Source organism: Dictyostelium discoideum (assembly GCF_000004695.1).
Source record: "Dictyostelium discoideum AX4 chromosome 1 chromosome, whole genome shotgun sequence".
Classification (NCBI taxonomy): Eukaryota; Evosea; class Eumycetozoa; order Dictyosteliales; family Dictyosteliaceae; genus Dictyostelium; species Dictyostelium discoideum.
This window is the reverse complement of record NC_007087.3, coordinates 1,220,808-1,241,569: the sequence shown is the minus strand read 5'-3', so window position 1 is coordinate 1,241,569 and position 20,762 is coordinate 1,220,808. Positions and strand designations below refer to the sequence as shown.

The following is a 20,762-nucleotide window of genomic DNA, read 5'->3' as shown; positions in this document are numbered from 1 at the left end:
TTTTTTTTTTTTTAATTATTAAATAAAATAAAATAAAAAAAAAAAAAAAAAAAGAAATAAATCGTCATAAAATCAATAAAAGTGAATTTAAATATGTAAGAAAAATAGATAAAAAATTGAATTTATTAAAAGATAAAAGTAAAAAGTTTTTTGTTAGATTATCGTGGCCAATTCAAAGAGAGATTTGTTTTTACATATTTCAAAATCAATCAACATTAAAATCAAAATTAGTTCCAAAAAAACCAGATAATAGATATAGTTTTATAGATGGGTCAACTCAATTAAGAGTTTATCAATTACAAAAAGGTGGTTTTTATTATTTTTTGCCTCAAGAATTAATAATTTTTAAAAGTTCAACTTCATCAGTTTTACATTTAAATAAAACTTTTGAAAAATCAAAAGTTATTTTACCAAATAAATCAAATGCACCATCTATATTCTATCATGATCTTTTCGATAATCTTAATGGATTATATGATGAAAATAATCAATTCATATTAAAAATTGCAAAATATTATAATATTCAAGGATTTAATAATCAAATAATTTTAAATAATAATAATAATAATAATAATAATAATAATAATAATAATAATAATAATAATATAAATGATGATAATAATAATAATGATAATAATGATAATAATAATATAATTAAAAATGAATCCTATTATATGACAGACTATATTGATAGTGATGGTGATAGTGATGGTGATAGTGATGATGATGATAATAATAATAGTGATTGTGACCAAATGCAAAATTTTAAAGATGAAGAATATGAAGATAGTGAAAGTGAAGATAAAATACAATCAATGAATGAAAATGAAAAGGTTAATGTAAATAATAATAATAAATATAAAGATGAAAATATAAAACAAAATGGTATACCACAACATAGGGCAAAACTCATTATTTCAAGTAAAAATTATAAAAATTCATCATCTTCATCATCATCATCATCATCATCATCATTGCCACCATCACCATCACCATCACCATCAACATTACAACAACCTATTAAAACAAAATTAAATAATATTAATGAATTCACAAAATTTAATTTAATTTCACCTGTAAATAAATCAAAAATTGAAATCAATCAAGAAATTGAATCATTAAATTTAAGAAGAGAATTATTAAAACCATTTCAATTAGAATTAGAATATATTAATAAAAGATTAATTCAATTAGAAAAATATAATAATAAATAAATATAAATAAATAAATAAACATACAATTGTAAATATAAAAAAAAAAAAAAAAAAAAAAAAATAATAATAATAATAATAATATTTTATACATATATATATATTTATTTTATTTATTTATTTATTTATTTATATTAATAACTATTCCTTTTTTACAATCAATATTTTTAATTTTATCTTTTAAAGAATTAATATATTCATTATCAACAGGATAAGTGAATGATAGATAATATTCTTTAATAATTGGTGTTGTTTTAAAAGTTGAATCAGAAAATAATTTAAAATAATTGAAAACTTGATCAAATTGTTCTTTTTGAATTACTAAACCAATTGAATATAAATTTGTTTTAATATTATTCTTTTGTTGATTTAATAGAGTGTTAAAGATTAAAGAGATTAATTTTGTATCAAATTGAGAATTCTTTGAGCCTAAACCATCAATTAATGAAATTTTCAAATGATTGATATTGATTTGATTTGATAGAATGAATTGAATGATTTTACAATGATTTAGATAAGTTTCTTCATGCATTGTATGATTTATACATCTAAATTTTAAAACCAAAACTTTTAATGAAAAGTTCTCTAATAGTGGTGAAAATGTAGACTCTTCAACGAAATCGATATCATCCAATTTTAAATAATAAAGGTAGTCGCTTTTTAACAATTTCTTGATTCCATCTGATAATTGTTTCTTTGAATTAATGATTTTTTCAGAATGTTCATCATCGCATTTTAAGCAAAATTCACCATCGGAACAAAAGTTTGACAATGTTAAATTTCTTAATGATTTACAAGTTAAAACCGAATCTATCATTTGGTCCCAGTCTTCCTTCAAGTTATTGGTTTTCTCTAATGGGCCGTAATGGTAGTCGCACCCATTTTCACCAAGATCTATATCACTTAGGAGCTTAATAAGGTCATGGCATAGGATTGGTATAGAAAGTGTGTGTAAATTTCTTAATTTATTTATAGTCTTCAAACAGTATGGTTCAACATGATCAGAGTAGCCGATGACTTTAATTGACTCAATTCTGTCACCAATTATTTCTGGATTAAATAATGGTGAATAGTCCATATGGTAATATGAATCTTGACTGTAGCAACCATTTGGATCATAGGTTAAATGTTTTGGTTGTAAATATCTAATAAAATCTAGAATTTGTAATTCATTTGCACCAAATAATTGAATTTTATTTATATTCACAATTTTAGTATCAACACCAAATCCAATAAATTCATTTTCATCCAATGAGAAATTATTTATATTTAATTCCATCTTGAAGTCGTTATTCCCATTTTCAAAATTACTTGCTTGATTCATATATTTATAAACAATTTCATTACCAAATAATTCTATTACGATTTTATTAAATTTTAATTTAATTCCATCAATTTGTCTTTTATTTAATTTAATGAATTCACATTGATTAATCATTAAAACTTTTTTATTAAAATAATCAATTACTATTTTCTTTTCTATTTTTATTATTGAATGTTTTTTATTTATTTCTAATGAAAATGATTTATTAAGTTTATTGGTAACAAATAATTTCTTTATCCTTTCTGGTGTAAACCAATATTCTATTAAATTATTATCAACAATTGAATTTGAAATTAATGTTGAAATATATTTATTCCATTTCTTTGATACTAATGAATAATCAATAATTTCATCAATAAATAATTTATAATTATTTACTAAATATTCTTCGAATATAATATTACTATTATTATTAATATTATTATTATTATTATAATTATTTTTCAATTTTAAAGAATTATTTTTATTATTATTATTATTATTATTATTATTATTTTTATTATCAACTTCATTTTCACAAAAATATTGAATATCATAAAATCTTTTTCTTGGAATTAATAAAAAATCAATTATTGATTTTATAATTTTATAATCGATATAATCTGGAAAAGATTTTTTTGATATTCTTTCAATACCATTTGAATAATTTTCAATTACTTTATCTTGAATCATTTTTTTTTTTTTTTTATTAATATAAAATTATAAAAAAAAATAAAAAATAAAAAAAATATTTTATTTATATAAATAAAAATAAAAAAAAAATTAATGAATTAAAATAATAAAAAAAATTATTGTTAAACAATTAATAATTTGTAAATGATACTGTTTAAAAGATCTATAAACTCCATAAAGACATCATTTTATTAATTTTTGAAAAAAAAAAAAAAAACTAAAAAGGAAATTATTAAAACATTTAGATAAAATTAGTTTTGTTTTTTTTTTTCATTTTTTTGTTTTGTTTTTTTTTTTTAAAAAAAAAAAAAAAATCATTTTTTTTCAAAAACAAAATAAAATTGTCCCAATATGTGATATATCTTTATCAAAAAAAAAAAAAAAAATTAAAAATATATTTTTTTTTTAATTTTTTTTTTTTTTTTTTTAAATTAAATTCATATCACCAAAATGTAAATTCATTTTTTTTTTTTTTTTTTTTTTTTTTTTTTTGGGATTATTTGAAAAAAAAAAAAAAAATAAATAAAATTAAAAACATTGTTTTAAAAACCCTTCCTCCCCCTATATTCATATAGAAAAAATGGATAAAAGAAAACAATCAGATTATGATAATGGTAAATCAAAACCAACAAATGGATCAAAAACAACCAAATTTAATTTAATTAAAATCATTATTAGAAATTTATTAATTGGTATTTTATTAATGTTGGTATTAAATACAATTAGATTTACATCAAAACAACCAAAAGTTGAAATATTATCACCAGATCATATAGATTCATTTACAACATTATCTGATATAGAATTAGCTCAAAGATTAGCAAAAGTAAGTAAATTAAAACATATTTTATTTTATTTAATTTTTTTATTATTTATTTTTATTTATTTCTTTAAATGATTAATTTTTTTTTTTTTTTTTTTTTATATTTCAAAGGCAACAACATTTAAAACAATTTCATTTGGAGAATCAGATGAATTCGATCAATATGAACCAGAATTTTTAAAATTTCATGAATTTTTAAAAATAACATTTCCAAAAGTTCATAAATATTTAAAATTAAATATTATTGCAAATTATAGTTTAGTTTATAATTGGAAAGGATTAGATGAAAGTTTAAAACCAATCCTATTAGCAGGTCATATTGATGTTGTACCAACATTATTTTTAGATAAATGGACACATCCACCATTTTCAGGTCATATCGATGATACCTATATTTGGGGTAGAGGTACAATGGATGATAAAGGATCAGTCATGGCAATACTAGAGAGTGTTGAAGATTTATTAAGTCAAGGATTTAAACCACAACGTTCAATCTATTTTGCATTTGGACATGATGAAGAATTGGGTGGTAATAATGGTGCATTCAATATTAACAAATATTTCGATACAAATGAAATTGGACCATTTGAATTCATTTTAGATGAAGGTTTACCAATTCTTTTACCACCAGTATTCCCAGGTTTATCAAAACCAATCGCATCAGTTGGTATCACTGAAAAGGGTGCAATCGATATCAAATTATCAGTTACAATCGTTGGTGGTCATTCATCTATGCCACGTCGTGAGAGTGCAATTGGGGTTTTGGCACAAGCAGTCTCAAAACTTGAAAATAATCCACCATCACCAAAACTACGTGAAACTAGATTACTATTTGATTTCGTTGGTAGAGAATGTTCATTACCTTATCGTTTCCTTTTCTCAAATCTTTGGTTATTCGAACCAATCATCTCTAGAGTATTATCAACTAAACCAACTTTGGATGCACTTCAAAGAACAACTACAGCTTTAACAATTTTCAATGCTGGTAATAAAGCAAATGTAATACCAATGGAAGCAAATGCAACTATAAATTTTAGAGTTGTACCTGGTGATTCAACAAATGATATCATTGATCATGTCAATCGTGTTATCAATGATGATCGTGTTAAAATTTCAAAGATTTCAAATATTATTGAACCTGCACCTGTATCTTCAACAACTTCAAAATCTTTCAATTTACTTCAATCAACTATTCTTCAAGAATTTCCTGATGTTGTTGTAGCTCCAACAATTATGATTGCAAATACTGATACTCGTCATTATTGGAATTTAACAGAAAATATATTTAGATTTTGTCCAATGGTACTCGAAAATAGTGATCTTCAACGTTTACATGGTATCGATGAAAGATTAACAATTAAAAATTATAAACAATTGGTTGATTTTTATTATCATTTAATTAAAAATACTGAAAAATATTTATAAATAAAATAAATAAAATTAAAATAAATAAACATATTTATTAATTTTTATATATTTTTATTTTTTATTTTTATATATTTAATTTTAATAATAATTTTATATTTTTATTTTTATTTTTTTTTATTATTTTATTTTTGAATTGTAATAACTTGTAAACCTTGAACATCTTTACCAATTTCAGAGATTTGACAAACTGAACAAACTTTACCTTTATGAGTTGGTAAATAACAACTTGAACAATATGGACATTTAATTAATGGAGAACCTTTATAGATTGGTACATAAGAGTGAGCACAAATTACAAATGGATTACGTTCATCATAGTTTAATTGTTGAATATCTGATGGGGTTGGAGTTTGTTGAGCAAAGTTGAAAACTTTTTTAGCTTGAGTGGCAAGATCAGGATTTGGATTAAGAGAGATGAGACGACGTGCAAATGAAGCTGCCAAATTAAAGTGTTTAACTTTGTAAGCGCAATTCATAGCGGAACGAAGACTAAGAATTAAATGAGATGGATCTAAATTACAATGAGTGAAATAAGCGGCCAATTCAGCTTGTCTACCAAGTGTTGAATCTTTTTGAGCACCAATTGAGAGTTCTTTTCTTTGTAATTCAATTTTAATACCCAAGATATATTCACGACAAATGTTAATTAAATCTTTAAGTTCATTCACTTCTTGTTTATTATCAACTGAACAAAAGATGATTGTATGAAGAATATAAGTGAAATGAGAAAGAGCGTCATTGAATTTACCTTCGGTTGTTGATTTATAGGCGTTGGTCTTTAAACGTTCAATGAGATGACCAAGTCCATAGGTAATGTATGGTGCTGCACTCTTTCTTTGAATTGGCATTAAAAGTGATGGTGTTGATGCATTACAACCTAATGATGAACGAGTAGCCATAAAGATATTCATAAACATTGATTTGATTGGATCGAAATTGACTGCACCAATTTGACTATTTAAAATATTCATTGCACTTTCAAAACTACCTGCTGCAATATGATCAACTGCAAATTGTGAATTTCTTGCCCAAATCATTGAGAATGATGGACCTGGTTGTGGTGGTACAAATAATGCAACATGATCATTTTGTTTATTATTAAATCCATCTGTACCAATTTTTTCTAAACCTTTCAAATCATCACGTTCCCAACCACCATCATCACCACCACCATTATTACCATCTCCAATTAAAATATCTTCTTCCCAATCACCTTTTTGTTGTTGTTGTTGTTGTTGTTGTGATGATTGTTGTTGTGATTTACCTTCACTGAAAATATCTTCATCACTTTCCCAATCACCTGTTGGAGTTGAAGTTGATTGTTCAACACCAAATCTATTTTCACCCATAACATCAGAAACTGATTTTGTAGTTGTAAGTAATGGCCAATTTAATTCATTTGGATTACAATTGATTGGTGAAGGTGGTACCAAGAGATAAGATTGTTTTGGTAATTGTGGTAATTGAGATTTTCCATCGGAAGTGATTAAATTACCAATGGACTCAGCCTTTTCAGTTAAACCATGAATAGAAGCTGTAATATAAGCCAATTGATGAAGACCTGCCTCTTGAAGAATTTTAATTCTTTCTTCTACGTCACCTAAATATAATGAGAAATGGAATCTGCTCATGATATCACTAGATTCATAAGAAATCATCTTTTTGAGGGTACTTAAATTACCAACCAATAGATAGAGGAAACTAAGACGATCAAATTCACTTGTACGAGAGTAGGCCATTTCAACCACTTGATAATTACCTTGTTTTAGGGCTTCTACACCTAAACGATTCCAACAATCTTTATCATCTAAAATCTTTGCACTAGAGAGAGCAATATCGATATTACCAGCATCCAATGCTAAATTGAAACGAGTACGATCATCCTTAACAAAGTGAACTACATCTGGATAACCTTTCTTTTGAAGATAAGCAATGATAGCTTTACCAACCAAACGATTCTCTCTGAGGATTGTCATAACTTGATTATAATTTTGTTGAAGTAATGATAATTTGAGAACATATTCTGTGGTATCGATTTCAATGATACGATTTTTAAATTCACGGTCAATTGCAAATACTTTATTATTCTTTACACCAGTGATATAGATTGTTGATTCCAAAGTTCTAATTGTACCATTGTCACCATTTTGTAAGAGATATTTCAAATGATTTGAAGTGCTATAGATGAAAACACCATTATCATCCCAAACACCACTCTTTGGAAGTACAGTTTCATGAATCATACAAATTTGTTCAAGTTTCTTATTGGCTAAAACGATGAAATCACGTGTTAAAAAGGCAACATAATTTCTATCCTTACTCCAAATTACATATCTTACACCATGTACTTGAATTTCACAGAGCATCTTCTTTTGTTGAATATCAAACATATGGATTTTATCTTCAGATTGAATTAAAATGGTACCAGGTGAACCAGATGGATAAATCCAATCGATAGTGAATGGAATTTGACAACGTTTAATCTCTTCATTCTCTAAATCTCTAATGACAACATTGTTACCTTTATCTAAAACGGCGAAACGATCACGACCAACGAAAATTGCAGCAACACCAGTACCTTTCTTTGTGTTTACAGTGTTACTATCTTTTGGTGGAATCTTGTAAAGATGATAAGAACCACCTTCAGCATCTGATGAGACGAGAATTGCTCTTTCAGTTTGATTGTAAGACATGGTTTGAGTACCATTGTTTGATGGTAATTTGGAGATATGGAATAATGAAACAGTACGACCAGCTTGGAAATCAAAAGAGTTGAAATTTTTCTTCTTTAAAAAGAAAACACCACTATCACCATTTTGAACAAACAATGGACGTTCTCTCTCCAACTTGAAAACAATCATACCACTATCGTGACCAGCAGCGAATAAATTTTGATTTGGATGAGATGCCAAAGTCCAGAAACGGTCATGATCACGACGAATCATATGAACGGTAGATTTCTTTATAATATCCCAAACACGAATGGTCTTATCCTCACTATTGGAAATGATTAAATCTTGACGAGGATGAAAGAGTGCACATGATACATTATTGTAATGACCACGGAATGTATCTACGATTGGGTCATTCATACGCCATAATTTAACTTGATGATCGTCTGATGCCGATACGATATATGGTTGGGTTGGATGGAAACTTGCCCAATTTACACCACGATCATGACCTTCCAATGATAATCTAACCGATATATCAGTTCCAAATAATTCATCTTGTAAACGCATTGGATCATTCTCTCTATATGGTTTAACGGTGGTCATTTTCTTTTTCAATCCAGAGATATCCCAAATACGAATGGTTTGATCCAATGATGCTGAAACTACTAAATCATCCTTTGGATGAAATAATGCACTCATAACATAATGATTATGACCATTCAATTCTGCTATACATGTACGTGATTGCCAATTCCAAATACGAATTACCATATCATCACTTGAACTTACTATCCATGGTGCTTCTCTATGAAATTCAACACTTCTAATATAATCTTTATGTCCTTTTAATGTGAATAAACATCTACGTTGTTTATAATTCCAAACTTTAATTTTATAATCATCACCACCTGATACAAATAATGGTTGTGTCATATGAAAATTAATACCTCTAACTGGACCTATAATAATTAAAAAAAAAAAAAAAAATAATAAATAATTAAAAATGTTAGTATTATACAAAATATATATATTTGTAAAATTTAATTTACCTTCATGTTCATCAAATTTCTCTAATAATGTTTTAATACGATAATCATATAAATGAATTGAACCAGAATGTAAACTTGCTAAAATCCATGGACGAGTTGGATGAAAACTTAATCCTTTTACTCTACTTGCTTTTGTTTCGAATTTGTATAACATTTTTTTTTTTTTTTTTAATATATAAAATTACACATATACACCCACAAACAAATACACAATTTATTAATTCTCTTTTATTACTATAATTTAATATTTATTATAAGGTAGAATTAATAATGAGAGATGTAAAGTGATGACTATATATGAAATTAAAAAAAAAAATTTTTAAAAATTAAAATGAAAAAAAAAAAAAAAAAAAATTAAAAAAAAAAAAAGTTTTTGATTTTCAAAAAAAAGTTTTTTTTTTTTTTATATTTTTTTTTTTTAAATTTTTTATTTTAAATGAAACTATGGAGACGTGTTTCTTTTTTGTTTGCACAAATAGTCAAATAATATAAATAAATTAATATGAAATTGAAAAAATTATTACTATTTATTTAATTTATTTATAATACTCACACTCCTCTTTATTTACACAAAATAAACACGTTTTCATTTTTTATTACTTTTAAATCAAGATTTTTTTTTTTTTTTTTTTTTTTTTTTTTTTTTTTTTTTTCAAAATTTGTCAAACTTAAATTGAGGATTTAACTAAAAAAGGAAAAGAAAACCTTTTTTTTTTTTTTTTTTTTTTTTTTTGAAAATTTTTTTTTGATATTTTTAAATTTTTTTTTTTTTTTTTTTTTTATTTTTTATAAAAAAAACTTGAAAAAAAAAAAAAAAACGAATTATTTATTTATTTATTTATTTGTTTATTTATTTATTTATTTTAGAAAAAAAAATGGAAAAATATATTAAAGAACATACATTAAAACCAAATGAAATTGAAAGATATGGAAGACAATTAATTACACCAGATATTGGAGTTAGTGGTCAAATGTCATTATGCAATTCATCAGTATTGATTATTGGAGCAGGAGGATTAGGTTGTCCAGTTGCATTATATTTATCATCAGCAGGTATTGGTACATTAGGATTGGTTGATTATGATACAGTTGAAATTTCAAATCTTCATAGACAAATTGGACATCGTGAATCAAGTAAAGGTATTTCAAAAGCAGTTTCATTATCGAAAACAATTTCTGAACTTAATAGTTTAATTAAAGTAAATACATACGAAACAACATTCACATCCGAAACGGCGATGGAGATAATCAAAAACTATGATATAGTAGTAGACGCATCTGATAATGTCGCAACTAGATATTTAGTAAATGATGCATGTGTATTGACTGGCAAACCATTGGTAAGTGGCAGCGCATTGAAATGGGAGGGCCAAATAACCTGTTACAATTACAATAACGGACCATGCTATCGTTGTATATTCCCAACACCACCACCAGTCGAAACCGTTACAAAATGCTCCGATGGTGGTGTACTAGGTCCAATCGTTGGCGTAATTGGTAGTTTACAAGCATTGGAAGTCATTAAAATACTCACTAATAATAAAGAGGGTGTATTATCTGGTCGTTTATTAATTTATGATGGTATGTCAGCTGTATTTAGAACTGTTAGAATTAGAGGTAAACAATCTGGTTGTAATGTTTGTGGTGATAAACCAACAGTAACTCAATTAATTGATTACACTCAATTTTGTCAAAGTAATTATTCTGAATCAGCTGGTAAAGTTGATGATAGAGTTGATAAAACTTTAATAATTACTGTTGAACAATTTAATCAATCAATTAAAAATAATAATAATAATCATTTATTAATTGATGTTAGACCAAAAATTCAATTTGATATTTGTTCATTACCAAATTCAAATAGTAAGTTTAAATATTTTTTTTTTGGAAAAAAAAAAAAAAAAAAACAAAGTTTTTAGAAAAGTTTATTAATATATTTTTTTTTTAAAAAAAGATATTCCAATTGAAGAAATTGATAAAAAAGAATCAATTGAAATTATTGAAAAATTAATTAAAGAAAAAGTTGAAAATAACAATAATAATAATAATAATAACGAAAATAGAGACGCCAGTGATGAATTATCAGTTTATTTAGTTTGTAGAAGAGGAAATAAATCACAAGATGCTGTAAAGATTTTAGATGAAAAATTAAAAGAATTTAGAGATAAATTTAAACTTTTACATATTAAAGATGGATTATTAGGTTGGAATGAATCTATAGATGATAGTTTTCCAATTTATTAGAATAATACCTATATAATATATAAAGATTTTTAAAAATTGTACAGAAATATACAAATTGTACAATTTTTAAGAAAATAAAAAAAAAATAAATCAAAACCCTTTTTTGTAAATAGAAAATTTCAAATAAAATCAATTAATTTTGGTTATTTATTTATTTTTTTTGTAATTTTTATTTTTTTATTTATTTATTTTAAATTAAAAAATACAGGTTAATCAGTTTCAGAGAATTTTAAATCATCTTCACTATCTGATCTTAAATGAATAGACAAGTAGGCAGAACGTGAAGGAAATTCAAATAATGGATTATCAATTCTTAAATCCAAATACTTATAAACCAAAGATTTTGTATATTCAAATGATTGAGTGGTATCAACAAAACAACAACCAATAAAAGATTCCAAATAATCACCTAGTTTTTTTATTGGTAATGTATCACGAATTCCTTTTGATACAGTAGGAGGTAAACAAAGTTTTCTACTAATTGATGATAGATTGGAGTTTCTAACTAAACGAGAACGGTAATCTGTTAATTGACCTTCTTGAGCCAAAGGAAAGGTGGCATAAAGGAAATCCGATACAAAGAAATCTAAAACTGCATCACCCACATACTCTAAACGTTGGTAAGATTTTGAGGCAGAATGAAACGAATAGGGAAAGCAGAGTGCCTCCTCCAACAATGATGAATGACTAATATGTACACCAATTCCATCTAAAAAAGCACGTATCTCTTGGTGGGCCAAAGTTTCTTCAAATTTTGTATTATAAATTGGATATTCGGCATCGGGTTCATCAAAAATCCAACAAACTGTTAGTTTATAGGCTTCAAAGAAACCACGATCAATATAGACAGCACCTATTAATGCTTCAATTACATCGGCTTGTGGTTTCCTAAATTCTTCCTCTGTTGTGAAACGTAAGATTTCTTCTAATCCAAGACGTTTTGAAACGTCGAGTAAATGATCATTCTTTGTGAAATCACTTCTAGTTTGTGACAAGAAACCTTCACTCATTTTGGGATACTTGAAAAAGAGGTATATAGTACTGACCAACTTTAAAACTGAGTCGCCTAAAAACTCCAACCTTTGATTGTCGCCCAAATAAGGCTGATATTTGCCAAAGATACCCAATTGGGTCAGTGTTCTCTTTGGAATGGTTTTAGTTGAGGGATGGGTGAATACCTCTCTTAAAATCTTTGCCGATTTTAAACATGTCACTTTACTATTGAAATGTGCCACTCTCAAAGACCATTCCATTTCTGAAAAAAAGGGTAAAATTGCAACCTTTGCATATGAATGAATAAAATCCGTTATACCTAATACTCTAACAGTTAATGGATCCTTTTGAAAATGTTTATAATATTTTAAAAATGTAACTAAATTGATTTCTTTAAAACTTGGGTTACTTTGTTGATAAACTTTCCAATCTAAAGGTTTTTCGACTTGATCATTTTCATCAAAAAATAAAATACATTTTAATCTCCAATAATCTTCATTAGTTCTAGCACATGCATGAGAACAAACTAATGGTGGAAGTGATACATTTTTAATTTTTATATTATTTTCAAATTCATTATTATTATTATCATCATAACTATCACTATAATCATTATTAAGATCACTAATATAATTAAAGCTATGTTCACTTTCATCACTATCAATATTCTCTTTTTTTAAATCAATCATTAATAAATCTTGTATTTCTTTTTCTTTACCTTCATTTTCGTTTTCATATTCATATTCGTTTTCATATTCATATTCATTTTCATTTTCAATTTGAATTTCATTTTCATTTTCATATTCATTTTCATATTCATTTTCATATTCATTTACATTTTCATTTTCAATTTCAATTTCATTTTCATTTTCATTTTCATTTTCATTTTCATTTTCATTTTCATTTTCATTTTCATATTCATATTCATAATCATTTTCATATTCATATTCATTTTCTTGATTTTCTTGATTTTCTTGATTTTCTTGATTTTCTTGATTTTCTTGAATTTCATTTTGATTTTTATAAAAATTTAATTTATTTAACATATTTTTAAAATGATTTAAATTATGAATATCTTGACGTTTTTGTGACATTGTAATTTCAGATAATGATTGAAAGTCTACACTTCTACAGATTGCAAAATGATTGGATCTAGATACTGTTACCTTTCCAGTGAAAAGGTTATCCATGATTTTTTGAAAATCTAAATCATCACCTTGAAATAGATCATAATCATCTGGTAACCCATCAAATTCTAATAACTCCAACAAAGTATCAAATAGTGATAGAGTTGGATTTGATAAACTTTTTACTTCTGGTATCATAAACATTCTATCAATGTGATCAGAATGCTCTAAATATTTTTGACCTAGAATTTGTGAAAAGAAACAATTATGAAATGTTATCATCTTTTGAAAATCACTTTTACTAATTCTACAATAACTTCTTTTAATTAATCCTACACCAAAATGATCACCAACTGAATTTAGAGTATGTATAACTGGTGGTGTTGTCGTTGTTGTTGGTAATGGTTGTTCACTTGAATATAATAAAAAGTTTGAAAATGAATATTTTTTACCTCTATGTGAATATGTATGTGCCTGTAAAATAAAAAAAAATAAAAAAAAAAAAAATTAATATATTCAAATTTAATATTAATAAATAAATATAATAATAATAATAATAATAATAACAATGACTTACATGAAATGGATGAGAAATGACAACATCATAAACATAAAATGAAATGAAATCTGGTACCACATCAGATACGACAGAAAGTTCTATTTTTTTGAAATCAAAATTTGTTTGTACAAATTTGTTGTGACCGTTTTGACTATTATTGAAATATGTGGAGAATTGATTTGTAGAGGGTATTTCTGTTGTTGTTGTTGTTGTTTTTGTTGTTGCTAAATCTTCATATGAGGATCTGACGGTATTCACTGTGGTAGCATCTGATGATTTGTAGAGGTATCTCTTTCTTCTTCTTTTTCTTATTGAGTCTTTTATAACTTCTCTATCAGAAAATCCTCTAGCTTTCTTTTCAATTTCAGATTCCTTTGAGCTGTCATCATAATTGTCGATATCATCACTTGATTTATCATAAATTTCGTAATCGGTAAGATTTGAGTTTGAATCTGTACCTCGTCGTTTGAGTGCTTTTGTGGTTGTGGTGGTGGTGCTGTCATCATCGTCATAATTGTCATCGTCGTCATTGTCATTGTCATCGTCATAATTGTCATCATCATCACGATAGGTGGATGTGTAGGAGTTGTAACTCTGAAAATAAAAAGGATTAGTGGTAGAGCTTTCCTCTATACCATCATTTTCTGAATCAGAGGTTTCAAAAGAATGACAATCATCAGTTTTTCCTGAATTGGTTTTTAAGGATTTCTTATTTACATATGAATTTTTCTTTTTAGTGGTATCTTGTGGTGGTGGTGGTGGTGGTGGTGGTTGTTGATTTGTTTCTATTATTTGATTGTTTGGTTTGGGTGTGGTATTTAATTGTGGTTGATTTACAGAGGCGGGTATTTTAAGGGTCCCAAATGGTTTTAGAGAACAACTCTCAATATAAGATTTAAAAGATGCTACTTCTTTTTGTAATTTTTGTTGAGAATATAACATGATACTAATTTGATTTTGATAAGATGACTCCATCATATCTAGTTTACTATTTAGTAAATCTACAACTGATTGTAATTTATATGTTTGATTATTATCTTTAATAGTTGAAACTAATGGACCGTCATAAGTTGGTGCCAAAACATCATCTTTTCTAATGAAACTAAAACTATCTATTGGGTCTGAACTAGAGTTTTCTTCTTCATCACTACTTGAACTTAATAATTGAGTGTTTGATAATGGATTTTGCATAGGTTTTTTTAAACATTCCAAATCTTCACTATTGAACTGTATTAGTTGTTGCTGTTGCTGTTGTTGTTGTTGTTGTTGTTGTTGTTGTTGTTGTTGTTGTTGTTGTTGTTGTTGTTGTTGTTGTTGTTGTTGTTGTTGTTGTTGTTGTATATTGTTACTATTATTATCATCATCATCACTATCATTAATAATAATAATTTCATTATTATTATTATTATTATTATTATTATTATTATTATTATTATTATTATTATTATTATTATTAGTATTATTATTATTACGGTTATTGTCTATATTTTTTAGAATAGAACAGGGGTTTTGGTTTATTGTTCTATTGGATGGTAATGTAAATTCAACAGGGTGACCATCTAGCTTTACTAAAAATTCTAAAATTCTCTTTGCACAATCTTTTTCTGATTCTTTTTTAGTTTTTTTCCAATCTGATTCAATTTCTTTTCCATTCACTATAACTATTGACTTTTTTTTTTTTTTTTTTTATTTTATTTGTTTATTTTATTATTTAATATTCGTAGTTATTTAATAAAATAATAAAATAATAAAATATAAAAAAAATAAAAAAAGAGGGTGTGTATCGATTTCAGTATATTAGTAAAATATATAGATGCATATATATATATATATATATATATATAAAGTGTATTTGTAAAAAAAAAATAATAATAATGATAATTTAAATTACAATAATAATAAAATTATAGTAATGGCGTCACATTAAATATAATGGTGTATTAATAATTTAATTGTGTTTGCTATTAATATTATTATTATTATAACTAACTATCATTATTGCTTAATACCTTAAAATCTTTGTTATGTTCAGATCCTTTATATTCAGTATGATAAATGGATAGAGGTAATTTCCTCTTTTGAAGCCATTCATTCAATTGAACCTTTTCAGATAAATGAGATTTATTTGACATTATTTATTATGAAAATCTATTATCTATAATATTAATAATAATATTATTATTATTTGTTAGTTGTTGTTGTTGTTGTTGTTGTTGTTGTTGTTGTTGTTGTTGTTGTTGTTGTTGTTGTTGTTGTTGTTGTTGTAATAATATACAAATAGAATAGATTAAAAAAGTATTTTTTAATATATACTCACTCTTTGGTACATTAGTCAATTAAAGTAATGATTATTTTAAAAATCCTAATTCCTATTATTAAAATATAAAATTATTTCTATAATTAATGCATTAATATTAAAATATAATATATGTATATGTGTTATGTGTAAATTTATTTGTTTTGTTGGTAACGTAAAAATAAGAAAAAAAGAAAATTGATTGACATAAAAATAAAAATATTTTCATTTTTTTTTTTTTTTACTTCATCCCATTTTATTTTTTTTATTTTTTTCATTTTTTTTTTCACAACAATGATTTAATTTTATTAATTTTTTTTTTTTTTTTATTTTTTTTTTTGAAAAATCTTCTTTACTATATATTTATTTGTTTATTGGTGAGGGTTTTTTTTTTTATTTATATTAAAATAATTATTTATATTAAATAATTTTTGTTTTTTTTTTTTTATCATAGTACAATATTTTTATTATTATTATTTTATATGGTTTTTTTTTTTTTTTTTTTTTTTTTTTTTTGATTATTATATTTTTTTTTTTTTTTTTTTTTTTTTTTTTTTTTTTTAAAAAAAATAATAATTAATTAATTAATTAATTATTAATTATTATAAAAATCTAAATCAAATTCTGAATAAATTGTTAAATTGAAAGAATCTTGAATATTTGGTTCAAAAGTTGAAGGAATTACAACACCAGTAACACCTTCATTGATTGAACTTTCTAAAACTATTTCTTTACCACAAATGAAACCACTTTTACAAACAAATTCTCTTAGTGTACCATCTTGTAAAGTTTTAAAATAATAGAAACCAATACCATTATAGGATGGTTTTTCAGCTTGAGCCAATATAATAGTGAAACGACCACCTCTTGGTAAATTAAATCTAAAACGTGGATTTAGTGTCCAACTTGAACTAGTATTTGAATAACGACCACCACAAGATTGACCTCTCCATTCACCAGAAAGTTTACGAGTACTCCATTCTGGTAAACGTGATATTTGAATTACATTATGTTGATTGGTAATAACACGTAAATTGAAAGGATACTCAATGCCTGGTGTAAAAGTTGAGGGTATAATGATGTAGGAAGTATTAGGTTCCATAATTGAAGTGAAATGAACTTGATAATCATTGATAAACTCTGTATTTCCAACGATATCTTTTGGAGTTAAAGAGAAAAGTTTCTTATCTAAATTTGGTGTTGGTGATTTTGCAACATAGAAACCAACGAATGGTAATTGTTGATTATCCATCTTCTCCAATTGTTCCAACATTATCGTTACCTTTGTTGGTGAGGAGGAAGTATTATGAATGAGATATTGAGCATTGTTTCTCCAAGTGGTGTGATTTAAACAACCACCACTTGTTGCACCTCTCCATTCACCATGTACTGTGAGAATCTGTTCGGAAAGATCCAATTTATAGATTGAACCTTGTTGACAATCTGAATAACAAGTCAAAGTGAAACTACCCTCTTGACGTGAATCATAAGTGCAAGGCACAATGATATAACAACCGGGTGGCATTTGTTGTTGAGTGTGAACCACCTCGATACCATTGACAAAGCTTGTCTTTGAGTAGAGATTATTTGCTGTAAGTGAAATGAATGGACAATTTTTATCCGCTTTGAAAATGTAGAACCCAATATAGGTTTCCTTTGGAATATCTGAAAGTTTGCCCAACACAATGGTGGTATTTGAAGTTTGAGTGGTTTCGAAAAAGAATTTTGGATTATCTTTCCATGTTGCAGAGGAGCCGCTAAAACTGCCACCTGCACTTGAACCTCTCCATTCGAAACGGTCACTTATAATTCTCCAATCTCTATCACCTTTTATCTCTGATAGTTTGATGTTGTTATTACTATTATATTGACCACCGATATTATCAGAGGTGGCGGTGACGTCCAATTCAAAGCTACCCTCTTGATTTGGTTCAAATGTTGCTGGAATGATAACATAATAACCTGGTTCCATTGTAATTTTCGCAGAAACTTCAGTACTCTTTAAAAAGGTGATATCAAGACCTGGTACTAAATATTCTTTAGTCAATGTAATTCTACGTCTAAATTGATCATTGGCACCAGTATTTGAACGAGCGAAATAAAATCCAATATGAACTAATTTATCACCAGTTTGACGTAATGTTATACGAATTGTAGTTGTTGCTGTAATTTGTAATAAATATTGTGGATTTTTACGCCATAATGTTGTATTAGCACAACCACCTGCACTCTCACCTGACCAAATGCCACTTACACGAGTTGGTGATAAGTAAACTGACGGTGACATTGGTAATGGTAATGAAGAAGATGATGTTGTTGTTGTTGTTGATGATTGCATTGTTGGTGTTGGTCTTTTTGTAATTGGTGATCCAATTGGTGTTAAACCGCCGCCACCACCACTACTATTACGTGCTCTATTTCCAAATGATGGATTCATCATTTCCTCTAATAAATCATCCAATTCCGATGCTGGTTGTCTTGGTTTACTCTCAACACTTGGTACTGTATTTGGTGATGATGGGAAACTATTACTTGAATTTTGATGTTGTAATCCAAATTGTGGTGATGATGATGATGTTCTACCATTACCAGTATGATAATCATTAGTAGTAGTACCACTCTTATTACCATTTGATGATATAGAAGATGGTGATGGTGATGTTGATGCTGATGCTGATGATGACATCATCATATTATTTAATAAAGAATCTAATTCATTTATATCATTATTTTTTGTTGTTGTTCTATTATTATTATTTGGTGATGGTGGTTGATATTGTTGTTGTTGTTGTTGTTGTTGTTGTTGTTGTTGTTGAGCTTGTTGTTGTTGTTGTTGAGCTTGTTGTTCTTTCTTTTGTTGAATTTGAGTACTTAATCTCTTATTATTTCTTTCTAATAAATCTTCTTCATCTGAACTATCTGGTTCATCAACACTTTCACAATGAATAAAATCCTTATTTTTTTTTTTAAAAAAATTAATAAAATATGTTAGTAAATTAAATTAATATATATTTATATTTTTATATTTATATTTTTTTTTTTAAAAAAAAACATACAACTGAAACACCAGATTGTTTTGATTTTCTTTCAGCAGCAGCTTTAACAGCTTCTTCTCTACCACCACATCTTTCAATGACCATTTGAGCAGTTTCAGATAACGATTTCATAACATAACTACCTTTTAATTTCTTTTCAAAAAAGGAATGTTTTAAGAGATCTTTAGCGGATGGTCTTTGACTTTGCTCTTTTGCTAAACATAATGCGATGAAATCAGAGAATTCCGGTGACCATTTATGAGGTTCTTTCAAAGTTGGTGATGTTGAAGTTGGAATCATGAATAACACTCTCATTGGGTGTAAATCATGATATGGTGGATGAAATTCTGCCATTTCAATAGCAGAGATACCTAATGCCCAAATATCTGCTTTATTATCGTAACCAACCTCTTGAATAACCTCTGGTGCTAAAAAGAATGGTGTACCAATAACCGTATTTCTCTTTCTGGTACGTTCACTCAATTGTCCACTCACTCCAAAATCTGCTAATTTACATTCACCTTCCTCTGATACTAATATATTACCTGGTTTAATATCCCTATGAATCTTACTATTTCTATGTAAATAATATAATCCTTTCAATGTACTATAACATACTAATGCAATTTGTTCTTCATTTAATACTCTATTTGTTATATTCATCATATCACTAACTGATCCAAATGCACAATATTCCATAATAATCTATTAAAAATAAAAATTAAAAAAATAAAAAAATAAAAAATAAATAAAAAAATAATAGAAATAGAAATAGAAATAGAAATAGAAATAGAAATAATAGGTTTTTTATAATAATTAGTAATTATGTAAAAATTAAATAAATTTATAATTATAGAAAAAAAAACAATAATAATAATAATAATGTTTATTTATATTTATATATATTTGTGTGGTGGTGTGTGTACATATGCAAAAAATAAAAAAATAAAAAAAAACACCTATATATGTATGTATTAAATTTTATTAAAAAAAAAAAAAGAACTTACCCAACAAGTTTCATCTTTAAAATAATTACCATAATATTGAACTACATATTTTGATTTACATTGTTTCATAATATTAATTTCTTTTAAAATCTCTTGAAAATCTTCATTGATTGGTACTAATTTTACAGCGACAATGTTACCTGTCTTTTTATAAGTCGCCTTATAAACTGATCCAAATGATCCTCTACCTAAACATTCTATTAAATCAAACTCTAGTGATGGATCTTTAATACCTTCTGGTAATTTAAAATCACTAAGTTGACCACTTTCCTCCATTTATATAAGGATTATTTATATATATATTTATTTATTTATTTGT

General features: G+C 25.7%; 7 protein-coding genes across 7 annotated transcripts in view; 3 read left to right on the top strand and 4 right to left on the bottom strand.

The window, feature by feature from the left end:
- Positions 1–1,214, top strand: part of DDB_G0267988 (hypothetical protein) — a gene marked incomplete at both ends in the record, with an annotated part of 1,356 nt that extends 142 nt beyond the window's left edge. The window contains one exon of the mRNA XM_642375.1: positions 232–1,214. Within this exon, the coding sequence (XP_647467.1) occupies positions 232–1,214 (983 nt within the window). The remainder of the gene's footprint in view (positions 1–231) is intronic.
- Positions 1,215–1,332: 118 nt separating this feature from the next.
- DDB_G0267986 (hypothetical protein) lies at positions 1,333–3,207 on the bottom strand (the record flags this gene model as incomplete). Its single annotated transcript, XM_642374.1, has 1 exon — positions 1,333–3,207. The coding sequence occupies one exon, from the start codon at positions 3,205–3,207 to the stop codon at positions 1,333–1,335; it is 1,875 nt and encodes a 624-aa protein (XP_647466.1).
- Positions 3,208–3,787: 580 nt separating this feature from the next.
- On the top strand, positions 3,788–5,455 carry DDB_G0267984 (peptidase M20 family protein; the record flags this gene model as incomplete). Its single annotated transcript, XM_642373.1, has 2 exons — positions 3,788–4,033; positions 4,142–5,455. 2 exons carry the CDS (start codon positions 3,788–3,790, stop codon positions 5,453–5,455), a joined length of 1,560 nt encoding a protein of 519 aa, XP_647465.1.
- Positions 5,456–5,580: 125 nt separating this feature from the next.
- Positions 5,581–9,336, bottom strand: copA (WD40 repeat-containing protein; the record flags this gene model as incomplete). The annotated part of the gene is made up of 2 exons (XM_642372.1): positions 5,581–9,092; positions 9,183–9,336. The coding sequence occupies 2 exons, from the start codon at positions 9,334–9,336 to the stop codon at positions 5,581–5,583; spliced, it is 3,666 nt and encodes a 1,221-aa protein (XP_647464.1).
- Positions 9,337–10,057: 721 nt separating this feature from the next.
- On the top strand, positions 10,058–11,426 carry mocs3 (molybdenum cofactor synthesis 3; the record flags this gene model as incomplete). Its single annotated transcript, XM_642371.1, has 2 exons — positions 10,058–11,045; positions 11,137–11,426. 2 exons carry the CDS (start codon positions 10,058–10,060, stop codon positions 11,424–11,426), a joined length of 1,278 nt encoding a protein of 425 aa, XP_647463.1.
- Positions 11,427–11,635: 209 nt separating this feature from the next.
- Positions 11,636–16,237, bottom strand: drnB (dicer-like protein; the record flags this gene model as incomplete). Its single annotated transcript, XM_642370.2, has 3 exons — positions 11,636–14,020; positions 14,124–15,773; positions 16,115–16,237. The coding sequence occupies 3 exons, from the start codon at positions 16,235–16,237 to the stop codon at positions 11,636–11,638; spliced, it is 4,158 nt and encodes a 1,385-aa protein (XP_647462.2).
- A 759-nt stretch (positions 16,238–16,996) lies between these two features.
- Positions 16,997–20,719, bottom strand: krsB (calpain-like cysteine protease; the record flags this gene model as incomplete). The annotated part of the gene is made up of 3 exons (XM_642369.1): positions 16,997–19,354; positions 19,458–20,141; positions 20,444–20,719. The coding sequence occupies 3 exons, from the start codon at positions 20,717–20,719 to the stop codon at positions 16,997–16,999; spliced, it is 3,318 nt and encodes a 1,105-aa protein (XP_647461.1).
- Positions 20,720–20,762: the final 43 nt, after the last annotated feature.